The sequence below is a fragment of the Rhinoderma darwinii genome, chromosome 4 (genome assembly GCF_050947455.1).
Source record: "Rhinoderma darwinii isolate aRhiDar2 chromosome 4, aRhiDar2.hap1, whole genome shotgun sequence".
NCBI lineage: Eukaryota > Metazoa > Chordata > Amphibia > Anura > Rhinodermatidae > Rhinoderma > Rhinoderma darwinii.
The window spans coordinates 342,803,539-342,831,116 of record NC_134690.1 but is presented as its reverse complement, the minus strand read 5'-3'; the positions used below and the strand labels follow the sequence as shown (position 1 = coordinate 342,831,116).

The following is a 27,578-nucleotide window of genomic DNA, read 5'->3' as shown; positions in this document are numbered from 1 at the left end:
AAGCCAGTATGAGTAGCTATCTATATGCTCAAGCTGTCTAAAACCTACACTGAGCTACAATTCAAGAAGCCCCTCCGACATGTTTCGCTGCTACGCAGTGTCTTCAGGGGTATAGGGCCTAATGGCCATTAGCTCCTATAGCCCCTCTTTTCTCTATGTTCTATCTCTACTGGATGGTATTATACTGTCACTTAGCCTTAGCAAGAAAGGCTGCTGTCTCGCTACATTGTAATTTTAACCTTATATGTGGTTCGTCTTTTTGTAAAAAATTTGTATTTAGAGTAGTAATACATGTTAGTGGGTAAAAACTGGCATTATTTGCCTTTGGTATTTTTTGTAAATTTTACTGTTCGCTTGCCCACCAACTAATAGGGTCCTTCAGTGTGTTTGAAGAAAACATTCCCCACACCATTACTCCACCTCCACCAGCCTGAACTGTTGACATATGAATGGAAGGGTTTATCGATTCATGCTGCTTGTTCCAAATTCTGGCCTGAGGAACAGCAAGTTGTGCATCCAGACACGTTAGTTGGAACACCAGTGTTGCATCCAGCTGGAATTTTCGTGACTCTGCACCGCCTGTTCGTCAGAACGTTCCTAGATATCCTCTTTTGATCCCTTTTGTAGACGAGTTGTCTACGTCCACAGGATCCCCTTTCGCTGGATGTTTTTCCTCTCTACACCATTGCATGAGAAAACCCCACATGGTTGACAGTTTTTGAAAACTGCCCTGGCTGATTCACAGAAAACTATACTGCATTCTGGGGTCACGTGTCTAATTTCCATGCAGGGAAGCTCGAATCATGAAAGGGCAGGTGTCCCTACAGTAACCATTAAGTGTATATAAACATTTTAATTGCAGAATCCCTGCAGTTGTGCTATGTATAAAGGCCGAGACTATGGGTACTTTTGCACCGGCTAATATTGGCCGCAAAAATGAGCGCCAATCAATGATCGGTGCTCATTTGCTCCTTTCACAAGAAGATATGTATGGGGACGAGCGATCATTACTACGAATGGCCGTCCCCATGCAATTCCATCATGTCGGCAGCACGTTTCTGTTTACACAGGGAAATGTTATATAGTTACATAGTTTGTACGGTTGAAAAAAGACACATGTCCATCAAGTTCAACCAAGGGATGGGAAAGGGGAAGTAAAAAATTTCTACACATAAAAGCTTATATTTTTTTGTTCTAGGAAATTATCTAAGCCTTTTTTAAAGCCATCTACTGTCCCTGCTGTGACCAGCTCCTGCGGTGACTATTCCATAGATTCACAGAATATTCCATAGATTCATGTGCTGCCAATAACGATGATATTTTGTGTTGCATAAACGATACGATCAGCCGATGACCGAGCATTTGCGCTGTTTACACAGGTCAATGATCGGGACGATCATTGACCCATGTAAAATGGCCTTTAGTGTCGTGGGGCTAGGACTTAGGTGCCTTTAGCTGGTCCGGTGAATAATTCTGAGTATTACCATGTATAACATATTGTACATTGTCATATTCACAATAAAAAAATTTGACCACAACATAAATTAATATTTGTAATAGTCTGATTCCTGCAATACCCTGGGAAAGAACCAACCGGACAGCACAATTTCACCCATCTTTTCTACAACCAGTTGGGGTCCTATTACATGGACATGGTCCATGTAAAGGATCGTTTGCTCCTTTCATAAAAAGCAATGTATGGGAACAAGCAAACATTACTACGATCGCTCGTCACCATATATTTCTATCATGTCGGCAGCACATCTCGCTGTTTGCATAGGGAGATGTGCTGCCGACAACGGTAATATTTCTGACAGCATAAACTATACAATCAGGCGATGAATGAGCGTTTGCTCGTTCAACGGCTGATTGTTGCCCTGTTTATACAGGCCATTAGTTTTCCTGATAATTGGCCCATGTGCGGGCGATATTTGGAGCAGGCTCATCCACTGAGCCCGCTCCGTACGAAGTGGGTGCCAGCTGTGCATTATAGCTGACACCCGGGACTAACGGCCAGGAACAGCTATCGCGCCGCTGTTCCTGGCCATTTAACCCCTTAAATGCTGCGATCAATCACAATCGCAGCATCTATGACGTTAAAAAGAGGGGGAGCCCTCTCTGACAGCTCATCGTGTCCCCCCACAATGCGATCGGGGTGCCGATGGTTGTCATGGCAGCCCAGGGGCCTAATGAAGTCTCCAATGGCTGCCTTTCTGAAGCAGGGCAGAACAGGAGCCTATAAAAATGCCAATATACTGCAATACACTAGTATTGTAGTATATTGTACAAGCGATTCAATGATCGCAGGTTCAAGCCCCCTAGGGGGACTAATAAAATGTGTAAAAAAAAGTTGAATAAAGTTTTTAGTAGTGTAAAAATATAAAAATATTAAAAGTAAAAAAAAAACCTTTTCCCATTTTTCCTATAAAGTTATGTAAAAAAATAAGCAAAATTGGTATCGCCGCATCTATAAAAGTCTGAACTATTACAATAAACCATTATTTAACCTGCACGGTGAACGCCGTAAAAAATAAAAAAATTTAAATGCCAAAATCGCAGTTTTTTTGGTCACTTCATATCCCACATAAAGTTAAATAAAAAGTGATTAAAAAGTCTCATGTAGCGCAAAATGGTACCAATAGAAACTACAGCTCGCCGTGCAAAAAAATAAGCCGTCATACTGCTGAATTTCTGGAAAAATAAAAAATAAAAAAGTTATGGCAGATTGTGGCAACAAAACACAAATTTTATTTTTAACAATTAGTTTGTTCCTTCTAAAAGTGATAGAACATAAAAAAAAAACTACATACATGTGGTATCCCTGGAATACTATTCACCGGTAGAATAAAGTTATCATGCCTTTTTTAATGTATGGTGAAAGCCGTAAAAATGAAACCCCTCAAAAGATTGAGGAACCACAGGTTTTTTCCCTATTTTACCCCACAAATAATTTTTTCCAGGTTCTCAACACATTGTATGGTACAATAAATGGTGACGCAAAAAACTACAACTTATCCTGCAAAAAACAAGCCTTCATATGGCTTTATCAACAGAAAAATAAAAAAGTTATGGCTCTTGGAAGGTGGGGAGGAAATGAAAATTCAGAAAATGGCTGTGACGGGAAGGGGTTAAGGCTAAGTAGAGCTAACTCAGTACTTGTTAGAGGAGCTGCTCATTGATTGACTGGAAAGTTAACTTTTCACATACTAGAAACAGTGTCAGATTTTATAAATTGGAACCTTATTGGATTAGAACAATGATGGATATCCTGGGAACAGGTCCTCCAAAGGTTCAATTTTGAATATCATTGTACAGTTTACATCTAATAATAAAAATAATAATAATCTTTCTTTACATAGCACCAACATATTTCACAGAACTTAACAATTCAGAGAGAACATGTACAGACAATATCACACATTACATAGTGACAAAACTAATAAAATAATTCAAAAAAGAGAAGTGAGGCCCTGGTCGCAAGAGCTTACAATCTATGAGGAAATAGGGGTGATATAAAATTGTGCTTGTTTTGTACAATGGTCCAGACATTTTTTGTATGCATGGGATAGTACACATAAAGCTGTATGAGCCGGTCACCAGCCAGTATCCGTGTATGACACACATGAAGTTTATTGGAGGGCAAGGAGTGTGGGGGATACTGCTGAATGAAGGGGTCAGGTTCTGATGACTAATGTAATCGGAGGGGTTAAAGGAAAGGAGTCAGATTAGGGAATGTGATCGGTCTATCTAATAAGATGAGTCTTCAGAGCACGCTTAAAGAGGTTCTGGCACCAGTTTATAAGTGCCTGATGACAGGTATCTCCTACATAATCTGATTGGCGCTGTAATGTAGATAACATCAGTGTTATTTATTTTGAAAAACGATAATTTTTTAGCACGTTATGAACAATTTTAGATTTATGCTAATTCGTTTCTTAATGCCCAACTGGGCGTTTTTTAACTTTTGACCAAGTGGGCGTTGTAAAGAGGAGCGTATGACACTGACCAATCAGTGACCAATCAGCATCATACACTGCGCCAAAACAAAGCGGCAAGCCGCCAAACTGACTGCAGCACGATATAATTCAAGAATCATACGCCAAGTGGGATCTAGTGCCTGACGAAGGTCGTTGAACCGAAACGTTGCACGCACATTGCCCATGGCATCGAATTTAATAAAATCGCAAAATTGAACCACATTTGTGTGCCGGATACTTTTCTACTGACCAATCAGCGTCATACATTTCTCTCCATTAATGTTCATTTGTACTCACATACACCCACATTAACTTTACTGAAGTATCTTAAAAGTGAATAGACATTGCCTCCAGCCAAGACGCGATGTCTATTCACACTCCCGATACTCCGGTACAGTTTCTGTGGGTTTTAATCACACAGCACAACGTGATCTCGCGAGATCACGCTGTGCTGTCATTCACAGCGTGATCTCGCGAGATCACGCTGTGCCGTAAGTAAGTCCCACAGTAACTTTACCGACGTGTCGGGAGTCTGAGATCTCGCGATATCACGCTGTGCTATGAATACAAATGGATATAAATGGAGAGAAGTGTATGACGCTGATTGGTCACTGATTGGTCAGCGTCATACACTTCTCTTTACAACGCCCACTTGGTCAAAAGTTAAAAAACACCCAGTTGGGCATTAAGAAACTAATTAGCATAAATCTAAAATTGTTCATAATGTGCTCAAAAATTATCGTTTTTCAAAATAAAAAACAGTGTTGTTATCTACATTACAGAGCCGATCAGATTATATAGGAGATAGGGCATTTATAATCTGGTGACAGAGCCTCTTTAAAACTGAATGTTGGGAACTAATCTGATTATCTGGGGTAGGACTCGTACAGCACAAGAATAGTATTGGAGTCCGGAGTGGGAGGTTTGGATTATGAAGGATGTTAATCTTAGATCGTTGATAGAATGTAGAGCACGGGTAGAGTAAACGACAGAAATGAGAGAGTAGATGTAAGGAGGTGCAACTAGAACTGGATTATAGGGAGGGAATTTAGCAGCTTCCACCAAAACCCTTAGATACCCTCTTCTGGACTCTACTAATGCGAGTCGTTGCTGCAGCAGCAGGCAATAACGTCCATACATGTGAGGGGCTCTGTGTGGCTGGGATAACATAATGACATCAGTGCCAGCGTCATGGAGATCAGCATCAGTGCATGTCTGCAGCTCAACACAAGGTAAGACTGGAAAGCTAAGGAGTGGTAGCATGACTGGGTGCAAGCAGACAATAGCAGCAGCGCAGCACGGCTCACAGAAGAATTATAATTCCGGCAATGCACACAGTGTGCAGGCAGCCAGGACAGGCACGGCGGCGCTCTGGAGAAGACACAGATGACTCAGTCATCACAAGGAGTTAGTACAGCAAGCAAAGTGAACAAGTGAGGTGGACTGCCTTTGCCCTGGTCCCCTATATTAGGCCTTTGATACGTTATCAATTATTTACTAAGCTGTCTTTATGCAATATGTTTAGAGGACAGTTAACAACAACTTGTACACTTCTACAAAGACTAGGAGCCTATAGAAACGTATATATCATGTCCCAGTTCATATAATGGCAAGTCTGTGCAGAAATTTACTTGTCCACTACATGCCCCGGAAAAAGCTTAAAAGGCAAAACCCAGGGTCGGGCAGGGACAAGCCATGCCACATTTTATATTTTGTGAAATGTTTGTAATAAAACTGGTTACCCTTTTTAAAGTAGTTACGGTATCACACTATGTTTAGCCGCTCTCGCCTTATCTAACACCCTCGAGGGAGAAGGCTCTTGATTTTATCCCGGTGTCTTGGACTTGGAGAACTAGAAGAATCAGCAGGCGGAGAAAGCGCAAAAAAGTGTTGTGAGGACTCGGAGCAACCAATTGGGTCTACCCTGTGGTATATACAGTGATATTTCGACAAGAGGACATCAGTTATTTGCCAATGCTTGAAAATAAGAAAGTTATAGTAATCAAGACAAGTATGATTCAGAGCAACATCCACATAAATTGTACATGTAAAGTGTAAAGTAACGTTTTAGAAAACTTATTTTCAGCTGAAATACTTAGTATTGCAGCCCAGAGTTGCCTCCAAAATTCTAAAAGTTCCTACTGAAATCGGTTGGCAATGGGCTGAGAGACACATCCCTAAGGGGGGATTCACACGAGCGTGTATTCGGTCCGTGCGGGCCGCGTGGTTTTCACGCGGCACGCATGGACCAATACAAGTCTATGGGGCAGTACAGACAGTCCGTGCTTTTTGCGCAGCGTTTGTCTGCTGCGCAAAAAGCGCGACAGGTTCAATAACTCTGCGTATTTCGCGCATCACGCACCCATTGAAGTCAATGGGTGCGTGAAAATCACGCGCACCACACGGAAGCACTTCCGTGGGACGAGCGTGATTCGCGCAACAGCAGTGAAAAGGATGAATGAAAACCGAAAAGCACCACGTGCTTTTCTGTTTCCGAACATCCAAACGGAGTGTCTTTGCGATGAGCGAAGCCGGACAAGCGTACCGAACTTCACCGGGTTCGGCCAAACTCGTTTTGGCCGATCCCGGCAAAAAAATTATCGGTACGCGACGTCAGGAGATAGTCACTGTCCATGGTGCTGAAAGAGTTAAACTGTTTCAGCACCATGGACAGTGACTTGCGATCCCAAAATACATTAACCTGTAAAAAAAAAACGAAGTTCTAACTTACCGATTACTCCTGTCTCCTTCCTGCAGTCCGACCTCCCGGGATGACACTTCAGTTCAAGTGACAGCTCCAGCCAATCACAGGCCAAGCACAGGCTGCAGCCAATCACAGGCTGCAGCGGTCACTTGGACTGCTGCGTCATCCAGGGAGGTGGGGCCCGATGTCAAGAGAGGCGCGTCACCAAGGACGCGTCACCAAGGACGCGTCACCAAGGCAACGGCCGGGAAGTTCTCGGTAAGTAGGAACTTTATCTTTTTTTTTTACAGGTTTTTCGCTGTTGTGTTCGGCATTCACTGTCGAGGGTGCTGAAAGATTTAGCTCTTTCAGCACCTTGGACAGTGACGGGCGTTGACAAGCCTCATCTCTATGATGCCGGCTGCGCGAAAATCACGCAGCCGCGCATCAGACACGCATGACACACGCAGCTGTCAAATGGTTTTTGCGCTCGCAAAACGCTGCGTTGTTTGCGCGCGCAAAAACGCAACGTTCGTGTGAATCTCCCCTTAACAGCTAGCAGCATTCCTGTGTAATCCGTGCTTCCTGCTACACTGAATTCTAAAGGGGGTTTTACACAGGACGATTATCGGGCAGACGAGCATTCATATAATGCTCGTTGTCGATAATTGCCCTGTGTAAATAGGGGAACGATCAGCAGATGAACAAGCAAACGCTCGATCATCTGCTGGTCGTATCATTTTAAAAAAGTAAAATATTATTGTTGTCAGCAGCACATCTCCCTGTGTAATCAGGGAGATGCGCTGCCAACATGATAATAATATATGGGGACGAGCGATCGGAGTAACAACCGCTCATCCCCATCCATAGCTCCGTGTGACAGGAGCAAGCGAGCGCCGATCAACGATATCTCGTTGATTGACCATCGCTGCACCGGCCGCTTATCGGCTGGTATAAAAGGGCCTTAAGAGTTAAAGGGATTGTACAGGATTAGAAAAACATAGCTACTGTTGTCCAAAAACAGTGCCACACCTGTCAACAGGCTTAATGTGGTATTGCAGCTCAGCCCCATTCACTTTAAAGGAGTTGAGTTGCAACCCCTTTAAACTGGTCATACCACAGTCAATCATAAAGATTTTGACTCCTTATTGCCATCAGTCAGACCTTTTTAATGATATGAAAGACAGGGTCAGATACCGACCAAAGACAGATATCCGTGAAATATTCAATTCCGACTTTTTAGATTTTTACCGTTGTTGAATTGTGCAGTCATTGGGAATACTTGGAACGTGGCTAGCGCCGAACTACAGATGTGCACCCTACCAAGGCATGTTATAGCTCAAGGTCGAAGCCCTGTCCACCACATACAGTGGAGGAAATAAGTATTTGATCCCTTGCTGATTTTGTACGTTTGCCCACTGTCAAAGTCATGAACAGTCTAGAATTTTTAGGCTAGGTTAATTTTACCAGTGAGAGATAGATTATATAAAAAAAAAAAAGAAAATCACATAGTCAAAATTATATATATTTATTTGCATTGTGCACAGAGAAATAAGTATTTGATCCCCTACCAACCATTAAGAGTTCAGCCTCCTCCAGACCAGTTACACGCTCCAAATCAACTTGGTGCCTGCATTAAAGACAGCTGTCTTAAATGGTCACCTGTATAAAAGACTCCTGTCCACAGACTCAATTAATCAGTCTGACTCTAACCTCTACAACATGGGCAAGACCAAAGAGCTTTCTAAGGATGTCAGGGACAAGATCATAGACCTGCACAAGGCTGGAATGGGCTACAAAACCATAAGTAAGACGCTGGGTGAGAAGGAGACAACTGTTGGTGCAATAGTAAGAAAATTGAAGACATACAAAATGACTGTCAATCGACATCGATCTGGGGCTCCATGCAAAATCTCACCTTGTGGGGTATCCTTGATCCTGAGGAAGGTGAGAGCTCAGCTGAAAACTACACGGGGGGAACTTGTTAATGATCTCAAGGCAGCTGGGACCACAGTCACCAAGAAAACCATTGGTAACACATTATGCCGTAATGGATTAAAATCCTGCAGTGCCCGCAAGGTCCCCATGCTCAAGAAGGCACATGTACAGGCCCGTCTGAAGTTTGCAAATGAACATCTGGATGATTCTGAGAGTGATTGGGATAAGGTGCTGTGGTCAGATGAGACTAAAATTGAGCTCTTTGGCATTAACTCAACTCGCCATGTTTGGAGGAAGAGAAATGCTGCCTATGACCCAAAGAACACCATCCCCACTGTCAAGCATGGAGGTGGAAACATTATGTTTTGGGGGTGTTTCTCTGCTAAGGGCACAGGACTACTTCACCGAATCAATGGGAGAATGCATGGAGCCATGTACCGTCAAATCCTGAGTGACAACCTCCTTCCCTCCACCAGGACATTAAAAATGGCTCGTGGCTGGGTCTTCCAGCACGACAATAACCCGAAACATACAGCCAAGGCAACAAAGGAGTGGCTCAAAAAGAAGCACATTAAGGTCATGGAGTGGCCTAGCCAGTCTCCAGACCTTAATCCCATCGAAAACTTATGGAGGGAGCTGAAGATCCGAGTTGCCAAGCGACAGCCTCGAAATCTTAATGATTTAAAGATGATCGGCAAAGAGGAGTGGGCCAAAATTCCATCTAACATGTGTGCAAACCTCATCATCAACTACTAAAAATGTCTGACTGCTGTGCTTGCCAACAAGGGTTTTGCCACCAAGTATTAAGTCTTGTTTGCCAAAGGGATCAAATACTTATTTCTCTGTGCACAATACAAATAAATATATATAATTTTGACAATGTGATTTTCAGTTTTTTTTTTTTATATAATCTATCTCTCACTGGTAAAATTAACCTAGCCTAAAAATTCTAGACTGTTCATGTCTTTGACAGTGGGCATACTTACAAAATCAGCAAGGGATCAAATACTTATTTCCTTCACTGTATTTCAAGGCAGAGACTGATAGCAATTTTTTATTTTAAATTAGGACATTGTCGTCCAAAACAACATTATTCACAGACCAAATATGAAGGACAAGTAGTTCAGAAAACGCCTGTCTTTAATCCCTATTGAATTGCCAGCTTTAGTTTATTTCTACATCATATAACTGTGCAGTGTAAAAACAAAACTGCTCAGAATGCACATCAGCATAGCCTGCTCCATAGAGTCATTGTTCAAGCAGGGGTAAATATGAGATGTAAGCTCAAGAGCCTGCAGAATTTTGTATGCAGCTCTGAATTAATGGTCCTTTTACACGGCCCAACATGGTGCCGTGTAAACGAGTGCCGATCAACAAGACAGCTTGTTGATCGGTGCTCGTTTGCTCCTTTAATAAGGAGCTATGTATGGGTATGAGCGCTCATTTCAACGATCGATTGTCCCCATACATTTCTATCATGTCGGCAGCGCATCTCCCTATTTACTCGTTCAATGACAGATCATTAAACTGTTTACACAGGGCAATGATCGGGAGCGAGCGTTCTGTGAACGCTCGTTTGCCCGATAATTGGCCCGTGTAAAAGGGCCTTAAGAATGGGATAAAAGGCTAAATCTAATATAGGATCACGTTTACTCATATGTAGTTTATATCTAGATATAAATAGGAAATCTTAAAAATAGCCCATATTTTGATGAAAATTCCAGTAGTTTTGTTTCATGTGCTGTGGTATGATAAATCTCTTTAATTGCACATCAAACTTTTATGCTGCCCGTTGGGTAAACCAAGAGCGACAAAGATAAAATACCCAAATAAAATATCCTTTCAGGAAAAGAGAATTTTATTGCTATTATTGTGTTTTTTTCTTATGTTTACACAATTACCTTGTCTATGTTTATTTACTAATTATTATGTTTTATAATTATTGTACAATTTAATGGGAGAACGCTGGGACATTACGCAGCACAATTGTTTCAGAATGGGCAACAACAGGAAGACAATCAAAAGACAGAAACACAAAACGGAGTATAAAGGAAACCACCTGAACAAGGAACTGGAAAACCAAAGGAACACAGAGTAGAAATGCCACAGGAGCAGAACTCAGGGGCGCCGCAGGATCAATGAGCAATAATGCTACAAAAACAAGAAGCTGGGTGCCACAGGACCAGAGCAGGAAAACCACAAGAAAAAAACAAGCTAGATACTACAGGGATGGATGTTACAGGAACAGGGTGGGTGCCACAGTAGCAAAGAACTTGGAATCCCAGGAACAAGGACCTGGACAAACTGACAGTGGGGTCTGGAGAAAACGTATCAGAAGTCGTGTATTTTAACAAAGGCCTTAGGGTGTATTCAGATGGGGGGATAGGCTGCAGATTGGGGTCAAAGGTGCAGCAGACAGTCACAACATTGCCACCCTATGAAACATATGCATGTAAATACATGGGAAATGTAATTTTTTTCAATACCACAGCAAAAATTTACCATTACTTCCCTGTGTGAATGCACCATAGTCTAAGCAAGGAAGCTTCTTCTCAGCAGGGACCGTTTTGGTTAGACCCACCAGTTTTGTCACATGATCTTTGGACAGAGTTGGACTTGTCCACCAGAGTACCAGAAGATCCTTTTGTGGACTCAAGCTTTCATACAACCCCATTTGAAGCTGACAATCACTTGCCAATAGGGTCTCTTACTTTTTAGTTGATTCCTGAAAAATCCATAAGACTCTATAAATGATATGTCCTGTGTGTGCAGCAAAAACAACACATTTTACAATGCAAATAAATGTGGAAGTGTACATTGTAGCGTCCACGGCCGCAGACCGTCGGGATTACTTACCCCCCATTGGCCACAGCCATGGATCTGTGCTGTGTCCCGTAGGGTGCGCACGCACGCTCGTGCCTGGCCTTAAAGGGCCAGCGTGGGCACATGAAAATAATCATTAATTAGCTTATGATCACCCTGGACTTTAAGAAGGGCCCTGCCCCTTTTTTCCTTGCCTGAGCGTTGTTGTGTTTACCCGTTAGTCTTAGCAAATGGTCCCTTAGCGTTATCCTGTTCCCATTGTTCCCATGCCCTGCTACCTGAATCCTGTATCCCGTGCTATATTTGTTCCTGTGCTCTAGACTGTTGGCATGGTTTTGTTCCGCCTGTCACGCCTGCTGATATACACCACGTCTGGTGACTGCAAGTTCATCTGTGCCGAGCCTCTATTACGGTCTGGATTACTAAAGGTACTCTTGTACTAGGACTGTTGTTTGGCCAGCTGCTACTCCGCTAAAGCGGTTCGGCCTAGTGACATACAGCCCATGGATCGTGACATACATGTTCTGTTTACATGAAGGATGGGCCTAAAGATTCATTTCCTCTAGTGGGCCAAAGGAACCCCAGTCCGACACTGCTTCCAATGATCACATGACTATTTTAGCACTCTGTATGAAAGGATTGAGAGGGCATAAGCACTCAAATACAATTTTTGCCCTCCTTGCGACTGTCTGGTCCTCAGCAGACGTGAGTTAATGTGTCTCTAACAGATATCTCATTGTGTTTTGCTTTTCCGTGTAGTACCTAGCAGCATTAAGGCCAATGTTTTTCATCTGACCAGGGAAATCTAGATTCTAAATGTTCTCCCCATGTTTGCATGTAATTTCTAAAAAATAAAAGATAGAATAATCTGTTGCCTATTATACTTTCCCGTAACATGTAGGATTAATAAATAATAGTTATGGTATAGGTACCCCACACTCCTTCATAGGATGTTTCCCCCCGTGTCAGACCTATGCTGGCATTGTAACAGTGCTCATGGAACTATGCTACCCATTTGGTGGGATTGTACAGTCCTTTGTCCGTTTTGAATAAGGATAACAACCTCACTGGGCTTACATTGACAGCTTCTCCTTCTATTGGTCTCCTTTCCATCATCCCTGGATTTTTTAACAGCAGCGAGAACTATTTTCCCTCGTCATTGGAAATCTACTTCTGCACCGTCCTTACATTAATGGGTAGTGGAAGTGAATCGCCTAAGACGGATGGAGAACATACTAGCCAAAGACATTGGGGAGGTTGACAACTTTATTCGTACTTGGATGATTTGGATTCAGTTCAAAGATGGAACTGATCTTCCTAGCTGGCTAGGATCTGGCCTGTAAATGTTTGGTGCCCGCTATCTGTGGCACTCTACAGAGCTATTCTCTTCCCTCTCCTCATCCACCTTTTTTTTGTTTTCTTCTGTTCTCTGTCTCGTTCATTCTCTTTTTTTATCCTCCTTTCTTTTTTATGCTGCTTGCTGTGACTTTTTTCGATGTGAATTCATGATTTCCACTGAATGGTATCATTACACTCTTCTTTATTATACTCCGTGTCTTAATACTATTATATGTGACTGTGTTTAATGCACTTATGTATGACATTTTGCTTTGTAGAAAGCTTTGATCTGTTACCGACCCCTTTTGGCACTATCTCATGTTTTCTGCATGTATTGACTTTGATTACATAATTGTGTTATTGAAAATGCAAATAGAAACTTGATAATAAAATAATAGTTATTTAATGTCAGTTTAATCATTGGGCAATGTATGTCAAACTTATAGGCAGGAATTTTGTATTTTTTTTAAATGTATCATGTTTCTTGTCACCATTAAGGTTCTTTCACATCTTTGTTGTGGTTTCCGCTATAAATGGAAACCATAAAACAGTACTGGATCCAACGCATGACGGACACCAGAAGTGCCCGATGAACCCCATTGACATAGTGGGGTCAGTCATTTTCAACGGAAGAATAGGGCTGCATGCTGCGATGTTCTTCCAGTCAAATATTATGCCTCATGCACACAACACCCACTGACTTATTTGGGGTTCTGCTATACCTCATACAGAGATATACAGAGTTTTTTTTCTGTTAGATTCATTCAAAAATTGTGGCATTGCTTCCAGGGGAGAACATCTCGATTATATGACGCTGTACTGAAGCATTATAAAGCAGCACGGCTCTGCTGTGTGGATGAGGCTTTATTGCAAACACATATTCTTTCGGTGTTGAGCTTCTGGTCAGCAGCTAATAGGTACCCCAAAACATTTTATGGAGACTTGTGAAGAGTATATTTGAAGTCATATTACAAGACGTCATGGTTAAACGCTCTAAACTGATCAATATTCTTTAACATTCAAATTGTCTATGAAATCCTGAGATCAGAAAATGAAAATACATTTTGTATTATAACAGTGTTTTTTTCAGAATTGAACCAATGCTGTCCATCATACAATACTTTTCACCCACACTAGTTTAACAATAGCTTATAGAGGTCTAGTTTTATTAGCATGTACAGTAGTTTGTAGCATACAGTTGACCAAAATAACTCTATGTTAAAGGGGTTGTCCGAGATTTTTTTTTTTTTGTACATTTAAAACCACATTGCACATATTTACAATTGTATAATATACTTACCCGTGCAATCTTGCTTCTGTTCTCTGCTCTGGCTGCCTTTTCCTTCTGATCACATGAGCTCTGACGTCACGTTTTCAGCCTCCTCCACTGTCGTGTCGTATCCCGATCACATGGTCTCGAACCAGAGAGACCTCGGATGGTATATGACACATCACTTATCACGTGGTGTATATCGGCTTTTTCTGCTTCACAGCCCGTAACGCACATGAGCTGCCACTGCTGTTCTCGCAGTCCCTGGTGTTCTCGAGATAACAGCAGGGGCCGCGCATGCGCGTTACAACAGAACAAGCCGATATACACCACGTCACAAGTGACGTGGTGTATACCCGGCAAAGAATTCAAGATCAACAAAGCGGCAGAGCCAGAGCAGAGAGTGACTTCGCCAGTCAAGTTCCCCGCGGCAGGATCTGGAAACGGGGCCACTTTGGAAAACGTAAGTATATTACAAATGTATTTACATTTATAACTTACATACATTAAAGGGGTTTTTGAAAATATGATGGTATCTCGGACAACCCCTTTAACTTTGTTCCTACCCAATTCAACTCACCTTCACATGTACAACAAAAGGTGTTTATTGAGGTGATACTACACTATACTATATACTACAGCGTCATCGGGCGCATGCACATTGCACAGATGAAGCTGGGGACAGTACACCTTGGCTGCATCTGCGCAATGCACATGCGCCCGACACCGCTGGACTCATCTCCCGGACTTATCTCAGTAAGTTGTAAGTTCTTTAAGCTGTTCAGGACCGGGCTATTTTAAGTCTTCAGGACCAGACACTGTTTAGTCATTTTTAGCAGATGTTAGTTAAAGAGGCTCTGTCACCAGATTTTGCAACCCCTATCTGCTATTGCAGCAGATAGGCGCTGCAATGTAGATTACAGTAACGTTTTTATTTTTAAAAAACGAGCATTTTTGGCCAAGTTATGACCATTTTTATAGTTATGCAAATGAGGCTTGCAAAAGTCCAAGTGGGTGTGTTTAAAAGTAAAAGTCCAAGTGGGCGTGTATTAGGTGCGTACATCGGGGCGTTTTTAATACTTTTACTACCTGGGCGTTCTGATGAGAAGTATCATCCACTTCTCTTCAGAACGCCCAGGTTCTGGCAGTGCAGACACAGCCGTGTTCTCGAGAGATCACGCTGTGACGTCACTCACAGGTCCTGCATCGTGTCATTCGAGCGAGGACACCGGCACCAGAGGCTACAGTTGATTCTGCTGCAGCATCAGCGTTTGCAGGTAAGTAGCTACATCGACTTACCTGCTAACGCCAATGCTGCTATTATTTGTTTCTTTTTCGTAGACAACGCAGGTTTCTTTTTTTTTTATCATTTTTGTACGCATCCTTTTGGCTATTTTTGAATTTTCAGGCTTGAAGTTTGAAAATAATAGTGAAAAAATATTATTTTTTACATTTCAGCTATTTTTTTCTGGTAATAATATAGTTATATTACAGATTATAGAATTATTACCCTGAAAAAAGACCTTTTATTTGTGATTGTCATTGTCTACCGTAAATTTTGATGCATTACATTTCTATTTTAGGGTAATTGGGTCAGGGCTAGCATTACGACAATGATTGGGGTTGGAAACGTTTTTTTTTGGGTGGGTATTTTATGTGTATTTATTATTTTGTTTCATTTTACTTTATTTTACTTTTATTTTTTTTATTAATGTGGTCTGTACCTCAAAGGTCAGAAAAGACCTTTGGGGGAAATATTTTTTTGTTTTTGTTCACACGGAGGAATTTTGCAGGCGGAATCTGCTGCGGAATCAGCTGCAAAATTCCATCTCCCATTAATTTCTATGAGAGTCGGACACTTCTTTTTCCTGCTAGCTGATTATTTCAGCTAGCGCGGAAAAATAAGCGTCCTTCTCGATCTTCAGGCCGATTTCGCACGAACCTTCCATTGATGTCAATGTGAGGGAGGAATCTTCCTGCCATTGTCAGGAATACTTCCACGGCAGATGTTGCGGCGCAACCCGCCATGCAAAATCCGCAGTGTGAGCTAGCCCTAGCAGCCCGAGTTCCAGGGAAAATCAGCCCATTTATAGTGACTATTGTCACTAATAGGGCAGTGCTGGGTCTATATAGACCCAGCAGCAGCATCACACTAATGGCATCCTGCCATTCATGTGACCAGTCACGTAATCACTTGGGCCGCTGTTCTATAAACAGCGCTCATTGAGTGCTATGTACAAGTGATCTGAGAAGATTGAAGCAGTGATAGCTGACATTGGGCAATTCAGTTAAAGAGTCTCTGTCACCAGATTATAAGTGTCCTATCTCCTACATAATCTGATCGGCGCTGGAATGTAGAGAACAGCAGTGGTTTTTATTTTGAAAAACAATCATTTTTGAGCAAGTTTTGAGCTAGTTTAGATTTATGCTAATGAGTTTCTCAATGGACAACTGGGCGTGTTTTTACTTTTGACCAAGTGGGTGTTGTACAGAGGAGTGTATGAGGCTGACCAATCAGTGACTAATCAGTGTCCTACACTTCTCATTGTTCCAGTCCAGCTTCTTTCACTGCACAATCTCACTGTCCTGTGGATCATGCTGGGCTGGAACAATGAGAAGTGCAGGACACTGATTGGTCAGCCTCATACTCTCCTCTGTACAACACCCAGTTGGTAAAAAGTAAAAACAAACCCAGTTGTCCATTCAGAAACTCATTAGCATAAATCTAAACTAGCTCATAACTTGCTCAAAAATGATAGTTTTTCAAAATAAAAAACACTGCTGTTATCTACATTACAGCGCCAATCAGATTATGTAGGAGATAGGGCACTTATAATCTGGTGACAGAGCCTCTTTAAGTACCTCGAACGCCGGCCATTTATTTACAGCCGGTCGTCGGGAACCAGTTAACTAGCTATTGCCGAATTGTCCGGTTTTAAGGTTAGCATGTGGAAGTCATCTTGCCAGCAGTTCCAGAGATATGCTTTACAGTAGCCACATGGACATAAGAAACTTTAGTCAGAGAATGTCTCTGACTTCTCTGGTAAAGTTTTGTGTGCATGCTCTGTGACTTGTGCAGAGGTCACTGTACAGAGGGGAGGAGGAGGAGGAACTGTGTCCATTATCTATTGTCAATGATGAATCCTGTGTTATCTGCCTCCAGTTTTATAATAGAAGTGTTAGGCCAGGACCACACACACAGTTTTGATGCAGTTTTTGGCTCCGTTTTTTTTTTTTAGCCAAACATAGTAGTGGACATAAAGGGAAGGAGATGCATCAGTTTTTCTTTATCTATACCTTTCCTTCCATTCGGATCCACTTTTGGCTTTGTCTCAAAGACATTAACTAAAAACTGCCACACACAAAGTCAAAATTGTCTGTGTGATTTTGACCTTATGATGGTTTCACATGTCCTGATACTGGCTGGAAAAACGAGCGCTCATTAGCTGCATTCACAATGAGCAATGATAATACGATCGTTCGTCCCCATACATTTACATCATGTGGTGTGTGCTGCCGACTGGCGACCGTATTTTTCTAATGTTAACCCTTTTTTGGCCACATAAAATATCGGATCAGTTAAGAAACAAGCGTTTGCTCGTTCATCGGCTGATCGTTGCATTATTTACACAGGGCAATGCTTAGGAATGAGCGTTATATAGACGCTTGTTTGCCCGTGTAAAAGGAGCTTTACCTTTCATTATAATACTGCCTGTGATGATAATGAGATAACTGCTGAGAAGTGATCTCTACAGAACAGGAAGTGTCAGGCTATTGCAAGACTCAGGGTAAAAAACTGCAACATTTCAGGAACTTTTTGTAATATAGATAGTGGTATGGAAAATTAAAACAAATAACTAAAAATTAATAAAAACTTGATTTAAATAGTAGGTCCTTTTCTGATCATAGATCCCTTTAAACAGAAATATAAAAAAGTCTTATCCCCTAAAGGAGGCAATGTAGATGTGGTGGGTTACCGTGTGGGGAATATTGCTCTGAATCTTTTTCTATACTGACACACAATTCAGACTCCTTGCACTGCATGCATAATATTCCCAATCTGTTGCTTAATATGTAGCACTTATGACAATTCGAAACACTTGATATTTCTACATTCACCGCAGGATTAATGGCCCTATATGACATATTGAAAATCAGAATATACTGGCATGTGTGATATCTTAATGATTAGTGTTTTCAAAAAGATCCCCAGGGAAAAATAAGTTACTTGCTCATATGTGATGTTTAATTTATTAGTGTATTTTGCGTCCTTCTGAAGTTATAAGTAGCTTGAGCCTCTTCAGCATGTAGAAGGGATTCCAAACAAACGGACACCCTACCAATTTCGTTAATCTGACTTGGTGCTGCAGGGCGGCCTCAACTGAGAGCATGGGACAACGACCACATGGGAGCCCTTCACTAGAAGTAATTATGCCAGACTCTCCCACGAGACCTGACACGACAGGTCTACACAAGTCACCTCCACGGGTCATGGTGACAGTTACCCACTACTTTTCGCAGAATCCTCAATGGAAGAAGCTATGCCCCTCAAGCTCTGGCTGTGACATAAGGTCAGGATCGTATTGCCCTTGCGCCTCCGCAGATCACGGTGGGAGCTAGTCACTACCAACACGGCGTTACACACCTCTCCCGTCACTGGTGACCCAGACTGATGGGCCGCCTAACATGCCACAAAGAAAAAGGGCAACATAGTTCAGAGTCAATTCTATGAAAGTCTGATTAGTAGTCTCTGCCATTTTAATGTCCCTGCAGCACCTCTTCAATGGTTCACAACTTCAACAGCGCAACTCACAAATCTTACAGCGCTTGTCGTTGACATTATTGAGCAGGCAGACAGCAGGGGGAAAAAACGTCCGTAACAGCCACGCTTCTCTAGAAGTGAAGACTACAGCAGGCACTGAAAAAAGGCAATTGAATAATCCAGCACTTCATCCAGTGAGATTAAAAACATCCTCATTTATTTGATGTTTTTAATCTCACTGGATGAAGTCCTGGATTTTTTAATTGCCTTTCTTCATGGATTATACAATCTGTCGATGCAGATCTATCTGAGCACCATCTGAATGAAGTAACCGCTAATACGATAGGAAGCACGGTGAGTGGAATATTTTTTCTTTGTGTTACACTGTTCTCCTTCACCTTCCTTCGAGCATCAGCAGCGCTTTCAGGAATTTGCCTCTTACTTGGCTCCATTGAAACAGGCTCCCTGTCTCAACACTATTAAGTAGGCCCTGGACTCAGACCTCTCTTCCTGACCAATAGACTCTCTCTACTTGCTGTGCGATTCCCGCACCGGATATACACATTCACACCAACTCCTGCTATCGTCTTGGCAACTCATCCTTCATTACTTGGCTAATGAGTACTGCTCCCCATCCCGATAAAACCTGCTGCTGCCTACTAAAACGTCTTACATAAGATAACCTACAATTTGCAACAAAAGGAAACATTATCACCGCTGATAAGAGGTTTGACACTCAAAGGCCTTATTCACACGAACGTTTCCGTTTTGCATCCGCAAAAAACGGACACGTTTGTCATGTGTTGCAGTTCTGTGTGTCATCCGTGAATATTCCGCTTGGCATCTGTTGGTGATGTCACTGTTGGTGCACATTTTGTTATTTTTTTTTTGTTTTTTACTTAATTTCTTATGAACTTGTGCGTAAATCACGGACAGCACACGGATGTGCGTCCATGTGCTGTCCGTGATTTTCGCGCACCCATTCACTTCAATGGGTACGTGATGTGCTAAAACGCACAAGAATAGGACATGCAGTGAGTTTCACGCAATGCAAACACGCTGCGTGAAAATCACTGCATGTCTGAATGGCCCCATTGAATTGCACCGGTCCGTGTGATGGCCGTCACAAGGACGTATTACACGTTTGTGTGAATAAGGCCTTACAAGTAACTGCATAAAATATTTACAGCTGCCTGTGTTTGTACTCTGACCTGACGAAGAGGCCGGTACAGCTTCGAAACACAGTATTTTGTTGTTGTTACATGTACAATTAAAGTATCTCATCCTTATACGGCTGCGCCCTTGGATTTCTCCGACCTTTTTTCCTTTTTACTGGATTCGTTCAGCGGATTTTGTGTACTCCAAATCTCTGGATCGGGAACTGTGGCTGCAACCGGCTCTGATAAGGGCACCTTTGAATACACCTTTTGGGATGTTGTGCTCCTAGCATAACATCACCAGGTCAGTATATTTGACCCCTTTTCTTTTTCCTCCACACCTATACAGATTCAGGCACGATGTGCGCTTTGTTTTTACTTTTATCTCCATAGCATGTGTTTGTTCCTAGGAATATTCAGTATACGATTCCTTGCTGTATGCCATCTATTGGAGTTATTCAGTCCATACTGGCACTACTTAGCATGACATCACGGCACAGAAAAATTAATATAAGAAATGCTATGCATTCACTAAGCTTTCCCATCCCCACAACAAGGGTTTAGCTGGCACTATATTTCAGTATTTATCGGTTCACATGCACACATCCATAGTACAGATGCAGTTGCTCAATGTAGACATAAGATGGTCAGTGGATGGAAGTGATCTACCAAATAAAAAGATCTTCATACCCAGCTTTAAAGAGTTGGGGCATATGTATGCATGTGCCTTGAGGGAAGACAAAAGAGGGAAAATTTACATAGGAAAACACACCTGAGTATTGTGTATGTTTATGCAAATTGTATGTATTAATATGTTACAGTGCTGAGAGGGGTAAAGGAGGACACCCATGGAGGGACAAGGAGACGTTTTTCTGGCATATTTGCATTGAAAGGAAGAGCGCTCAACATGACCATTATTTATCAAGTCGTCCAACAACTTTTCCTGACACCTACAACATTTTATAATTAATTTGCTATAAAAAAGGGAGGATGAACCAGTATTACTGAATGTGGCCGGTTATCTGGTGAATAGTGGAGGGCGGAAGCAATGCAGAACCTTTGAAATCAGCCGTCAGTCAGGACAAAAAAATTGGAGCTGTGTATAAAAGATTGAAAATTAAAGCTTAGATAAAAAAAAAAGACGAAATCTCTTTCGTTTTAAAGACATACATGATGACAAACATTTTAAAGCTATACCTGGTGTATGGCCTACCTGGTGGGTGAAGCCTAAGGTGGCAGACATTCTGTGCCTGCAGGCTACTGGGGTATAATTCCAGTGCTGGGCATAAGTGAGTTATTTTCACAATGGAATTGTCTAGTGTCGGTACGACATTTGAAACATTTAAAAATAATGTAGCCAGTGACAGGTAGACTTTAAATTGATTCTTAAAGTCCTTCAAAATATTTTGTAATGAAATCTAAACTGGGGATTAAAAAAAGAATCTGAATGGTGGGAGAAATAATGAATAGCTTGTGTTCTTTTAAAAATAAATAAAACTTCTCAGAGCTTTTAGATCAGATTTCATATATAAAATTGGATGTGCTTTAGAAAGGCAATTGTAACACTTTCCTGTTCAATGGTTAGACTGAACTTTCATCTTTTCTTGGCGACAATCTTACTAACAAGACATAATTTTATTAGCAACCTAAATGGTTATTTCCTGCTCAGTTATGCACTTAACAAAAATGATTTAATTTGAAAGGAATCTGAAATGGAATTCAATGCTTTGTAAACATAACCCTTTACAAACAGCTTAAAGGGGTTGTCCAGGATTAGAAAAACATGGCTGCTTTCTTCCAAAAACCACGCCACGCCCGTTCATGGGTTGTGTGTTGTATTGCAATTTATCCTTATTCACTTCAATGAAGCAGAGCTGCAATACCAGACACAACTCATTGACAGGAGTTAAACGGTTTTAGAAGAAAGCAGCCATGTTTTTCTAATCCTGAACAACCCCTTTAACTAATAATTACTTGGATGGAGTGAAAGTTGGATCTTCTATTATAAGCACTAATCTTTCAGGGTGTTTTCTGTGATCTGTTTAAAAATAATGACATTATGGTTAAGGCTGGGTTCACACACACTATTTACGGACGAAATTCGGGCATTTTAGCCCCGAATTACGTCCGAAAATGCGGCTCAAAAGCGTCGGCAAATATCTGCCCATTCATTTGAATGGATCTTACGATGTTCTGTGCCGACGGTCATTTTTGGTACGCGCCGCTGTCAAAAGGCGGCGCGTAAAAAAGACGCCCGCGTCAAAGAAGTGCCTGTCACTTCTTCAGACGTAAATGGAGCCGTTTTCCATGGACTCCATGGAAAAACAGCTCCAATTACATTCGTAATGGACGCAGCGAAAGACGCCTGCACATGCCATTACGGCTGAAATTACGGAGCTGTTTTCTCACATCTGCGCTGGAGGCTCCGTTAGGGGCCTCATCACAGATCTGTCCCAAAATACCGGAAACAATAGTGCAGTATTCTGTACTATTGTTTCCGGTATAACCACGGACACCCTGAAGGAAACTCGACGTAATCCATTAAAGTCAATGGATTCCATCAGGTGCCAATGGTATGTGTCATGCAGCAGAACCGGCACTTTCAGCATTTTCATCGTTCTGCTCTTCTGACAGAGAAGAGCAATGGAAATACTGACTGACACAGGCCTTTTTGCAGTAAATATGTATTAAATGGTTTAACTAAAAGTAAAGTTAAACATGAATAGAAAGTATATCTAACATAGATTTATTTTTCATGGCTTGGATACTGATTTCTATAAAATGTTAGTGTAAGTAAGTAAGGGCCTGTTCACATCACCGTTGCCCTTCCCTTGAGGGGTTCCGTCTGAGGTTTCCGTCGGGTTAACCCCTCAATGGAAAGGCAAATGGAAACCTAAGCTTCCGTTTGCCTCACCATTGATATCAATGGTGACGGAAACGTTGTTAAAGGTTTTCGTTTATAAGCAGGTGCTAGGAGTGGACTGACCATTTGGGCATTAGGGAAGTGGATATGCCATTAATGTATGATTGGAGGGGGATCCAACCCAGGCACCCTCATGCTCAGCAGAACAAAGGGAATTCTTTACTGTAGTACCTGAAACATGGAATTTATGGCTATGTCTACTATTGAAATGCAGTCTATTCAAGTTAATGGTTATGGGGCTGAGCTTCAGTACTCTTTTAAAGTTTAAGTTCAGGGTCTGAAAAAAAACTAAATAAAACAAAAAGTATAAATAAAATAAATTCTGTAAAGGCATTATGTTTAACTGGCTCAAGTCTTTGATAAGTATGGTGCATGGCAGATCTGAATTTACCTATGGGCACAGTATGTCTGTGCCTAAAGGCGACCCTGGGGGAAGAGTGCCTGCAGAATGGAAAATGGGCAGATTAATACACTGAACAGTATGTATTTATATGGTAATGGGGTGTACCAGACAAATATTTGAAAGTAATTAAGGTGTTGATGAATGAAGACTAAGGTTCCTTTTACACTGGGCAATATTGGCCATAAAAACTAGTGCCGATCAACGAGACAGCTTGATGATCGCCACTTTTTTTTTGCTTTGATCAGTAATGTATGGGGAACAGCACACGTTACTACGATTGGTTGTCCCCAAGAATTTTCAACATGTCTGCAGCACAATTCCCTGTATACAGAGGGAGAAGCGCTGCCGACAATGATAATATTCTGTGCTCCATAAATGATACGATCGGCTGATGAATGAGCGTTTGCTCATTCATTGGCTGATCAGTGCCCAGTTTACGCAGGAAAATGATCGCGAACGTATGTTCATATCAACGCTTGTTTGCCCGATCATTGGCTTGTGTAAAAAGGGCCTTAAGGTGCCAGACAATCTGTGCCTTCAGGCTCCTAAAATGTAAATCAGGTACTGGTGGTTGGTAAGGGGCTCATGACCATTATTGCTAGGGTGCCCTGACCACTTTCAGTCCACCTCTCGCAGGAACAGTCCAATAATGCAGATGCAGGCTAAGTACCATTCAAAAATGACATCCATTTATATTCGGCTGAAAAATTTGCAGGCAACAGCGAGGACTGTGAATATTCTGCTGTATATTACGGGATTCCTACCAACTGTTAAAAAAATAAAAAAACAACAAAATACTTGTACTGATTCACCAAAGGTAAAAGTTTGCTTCATTTTAAGTCAGAAATGAATAGTGAATATTAAAAAAGGTGTAAATATAATTTATAGGATCAAAAATGTAAGAGAGACGCTGTAGGGTAACCTCAAATAGTGATGAACAGAAAGCACTTGTTCGGATAGAAGTGCGGCACTCTGTATCAGAGGGGCATGGTGTGTAGTGCTGGGATAAGAGCTGTTCCAGGGGTTACATGTTAGGGTGGGGCTGTTCTGAACAGAGTCTCTTAGGAAAAGTCTCAGCAACAGCCCAGTATACAACAGACACAGTAAAAAGACAGTAAAAACAAGGGAGGCAGCCGGAGCTTATGAGCAAGCCTGAAACTCTCAGCACCTGGAGGACTGAACAAGCGGTGCACTGAAGACCTGAAGGGAAGCTCAGTATAAAGAGACTCCACAGAAGCTGAAATAGATGAAATTGCAAAGTGTGGACAGCCGGTGACTGATCACAGGGGTAAGGTAGGGACTGTGAAAAAAAAACAACCAGATACTGTAGAAGAAATCTAATCACCCTACTGAAAGATTGTCATAGCAAACAATGCCACAGAAAGAGGTCAGGAGGAAGAGATAAGGGAACAGAGGAGTGCCACAGAGTCCCAAAGAAAAAAACAAAGTCTCTCTGGACCCAAGAACAGATTTGGCAACCATCTGAGAACAGCTCACAAGAACTTCCCACCCTTTTCTGCTTGGTGGATCTAAGTTTGGGGGACTTTTACACAGATAAGGAACTTGGAATTCACCTCTGCTCTTCATTCATTTCTGTCTCTGCAACTGACTCAGCCCAAGACAGAAGCAGGTTTAACTTTTGCAATCCAAGTGCTGTAATGTGAAACTGAGCTGCACTTGTTCTGTGAGCCAACAGCACTGAGCCTCCCAGAGCCGAGGAGGACTGCTGCCTGCCTACAACAAGCTGGAGTAGAAGACACCACCGTCCACAGCTGGTCACCGCAGACATCTCCACCGGGACTACACCACAAGGCATAAGCTCCCTCTCTCTGTCCACTTCACATGATTGACACCTGGGGAGAGAAATAGCAGCCGGCAGGTTCAAGGAGACTTCTGGAAGAAACATGCTGCACTTTCTGGAATAAGGACTACGTGGAAATCAACATCACAATGTAAGTTTCTTCAGAACTAGAGGAACAACCCTAGAAAGGCGACCTGCCTGGTACCAGCTGTGGTGGAGCAGCAGGTCCTGTGGCATCTCAGGACTTGAAGTTCTACCATGGTTGAAATAAAGTACAGTTTTTTATAGAATGTTCTCTATCTATCTATCTATCTATCTATCTATCTATCTATCTATCTATCTATCTATCTATCTATCTATCTATCTATCTATCTATCTATCTATCTATCTATCTATCTATCTATCTATCTATCATTTGTCACCTGTCCGGCTGTGAGTTTTTCCTGTACAGATATTCGATTTATTAGGAATGTTCTCACTTCAATGTCCCTGGGGGTAGAACTACTAACCATAGAAACTCCCAGACAACTCTCCACAGTTTTTCTGTGCATGTAAAGGCTTGTGTATGGTGTATAAAATGTGATTCACAAGTTGGATATTAACAAGAAGCTTTTTTTTTTTTTTTGTATCAGGTAGTAAATTAAAGTTTATTAAAATACTCCTCATTTTCTGGCAGAATTTAAAATCTAGATCAAATCTTGACATATGTTTTAGTGGGGAGACGGGAATTATTCTTAGATGCTTCAGTCTAGATTGAGCACGGGTAATAGGTTGTAGTTGGAATTCACAAAATGTTTGTGGAAATATAGAATGTTTCAGGATATTTCATAAGAGATGCTAATACTGAGGCTATATGTAAACATTATATCAAGTTTTTGAAGTTTACTGAATGTTTTTCAGTGCTTTAATGCTTAGTACTATCTATCTATCTATCTATCTATCTATCTATCTATCTATCTATCTATCTATCTATCTATCTATCTATCTATCTATCTATCTATCTATCTATCTATCTATCTATCTATCTATCTATCTATCTATCTATCTATCTATCTATCTATCTATCTATCCAGTATCTATCTATCATCTTACTCTACATCTATATGATTTTTTAGTTCAACCACATTGTTGAACCAGCATGGCTTTTAATTGGCACAAATGTATCCTTCTGGTCTATTTTCCAGGAGGTTCTGCAACAGCTGTGCACTTTCTGAAAACTATATGGGAGATTATACATTAAATATATATATATATATATATATATATATATATATATATATATATATATATATATATATATATATATATATATATATGTATATATATATTTCGTGACATAGATGTTAAGATCTGGTTTGAATGGGACTGCATCTCTGGGTGAGCGAGTTACTAAATGACTAAGTTCCTATTTCCCCTACACCAATATACAGTATGTTGCAATGTGTACTCTGTATATTACAAATCACATAGTAATATGCATACTAATGGTAATGTCGTGTACTGATGACAGTCCCACGTTAATTGCATTAGTTGCCTATGGTATAGAGTGTGTCATTTTCTGTAAGTTTCATACATGAGTGTCTGTTTTAGGCATGCCTAAAAGACATGATGTTTCCATCAAGAAGCTGAGATTACAACCATTAACATGAGGATAAATCTGCAGCTCCATCCCAGATTCAGCAGTTGAAGTATAAATCATTCTAATCTATAATAATCTATGGTGATGATCTAATTATTACCGACCAATGCAAATCTGTTCCAGCTATCCACAATATAGAGGATTTGAGTATTTCTTATATAGAACAATGCAGTTGTTAGGATTTTAGCTATGTTCAGAATCATTTTCAATGGGAATGTCATTCTAATCATAACAAAAATATCATATTAAAAGGGGATAGTTCTGATAGTAAATAAATATGGGAAAATTATTACAGCTATGTTACAATCTATAACTCATAAATCTATCTACCTACCGAAACCTTTTATAGTATATAAAACACATTCATTATATATAATATAAAGTATATGGATTATTAAATCTTTTGGGATTAAGTACCAAGTTCTTCTCAAGTTTTGGCAGTCAGAAATACTTTACTTTTGTGTCTGTCCGTCTACATTTGGATGCTACACTATATCAAATCTTTATCCCATAGTAAAGATTAGAATAAGTGCTAAATGTCCTTTGGTTTCCTGATCTTGTTTCAAGTACCCAACCACAAATCCGATTTGCTGCTGTGATGGCGCACGTACCATGGCACGATGTCAATTTGTAACAGAATCCCCTTTTTTTTGTAATCTCTCATCTTGATGATCTTTCCTTTGTAAAGCACTGCTTACTCACTATATCTAAACTCCATGTAAATCAATGTGCTCCCCTAGTAGGTAAGTGTTCTATTATTAATATTGATATCATTATACTAGCGTAGATAGTATATGTAGTAATTTATGTCATGGTGGAGGACAGCAGACTACTCAATACGGAGTCCTACAGACTTCCGGTGTT

General features: G+C 41.1%; 1 protein-coding gene across 1 annotated transcript in view; it reads left to right on the top strand.

The window, feature by feature from the left end:
• Positions 1-24,408: 24,408 nt before the first annotated feature.
• Positions 24,409-27,578, top strand: part of ADGRG6 (adhesion G protein-coupled receptor G6) — a 157,312-nt gene continuing 154,142 nt past the window's right edge. Inside the window, exon 1 of the mRNA XM_075864459.1 lies at positions 24,409-25,226. Within this exon, the coding sequence (XP_075720574.1) occupies positions 25,225-25,226 (2 nt within the window). The 5' untranslated portion in view covers positions 24,409-25,224. The remainder of the gene's footprint in view (positions 25,227-27,578) is intronic.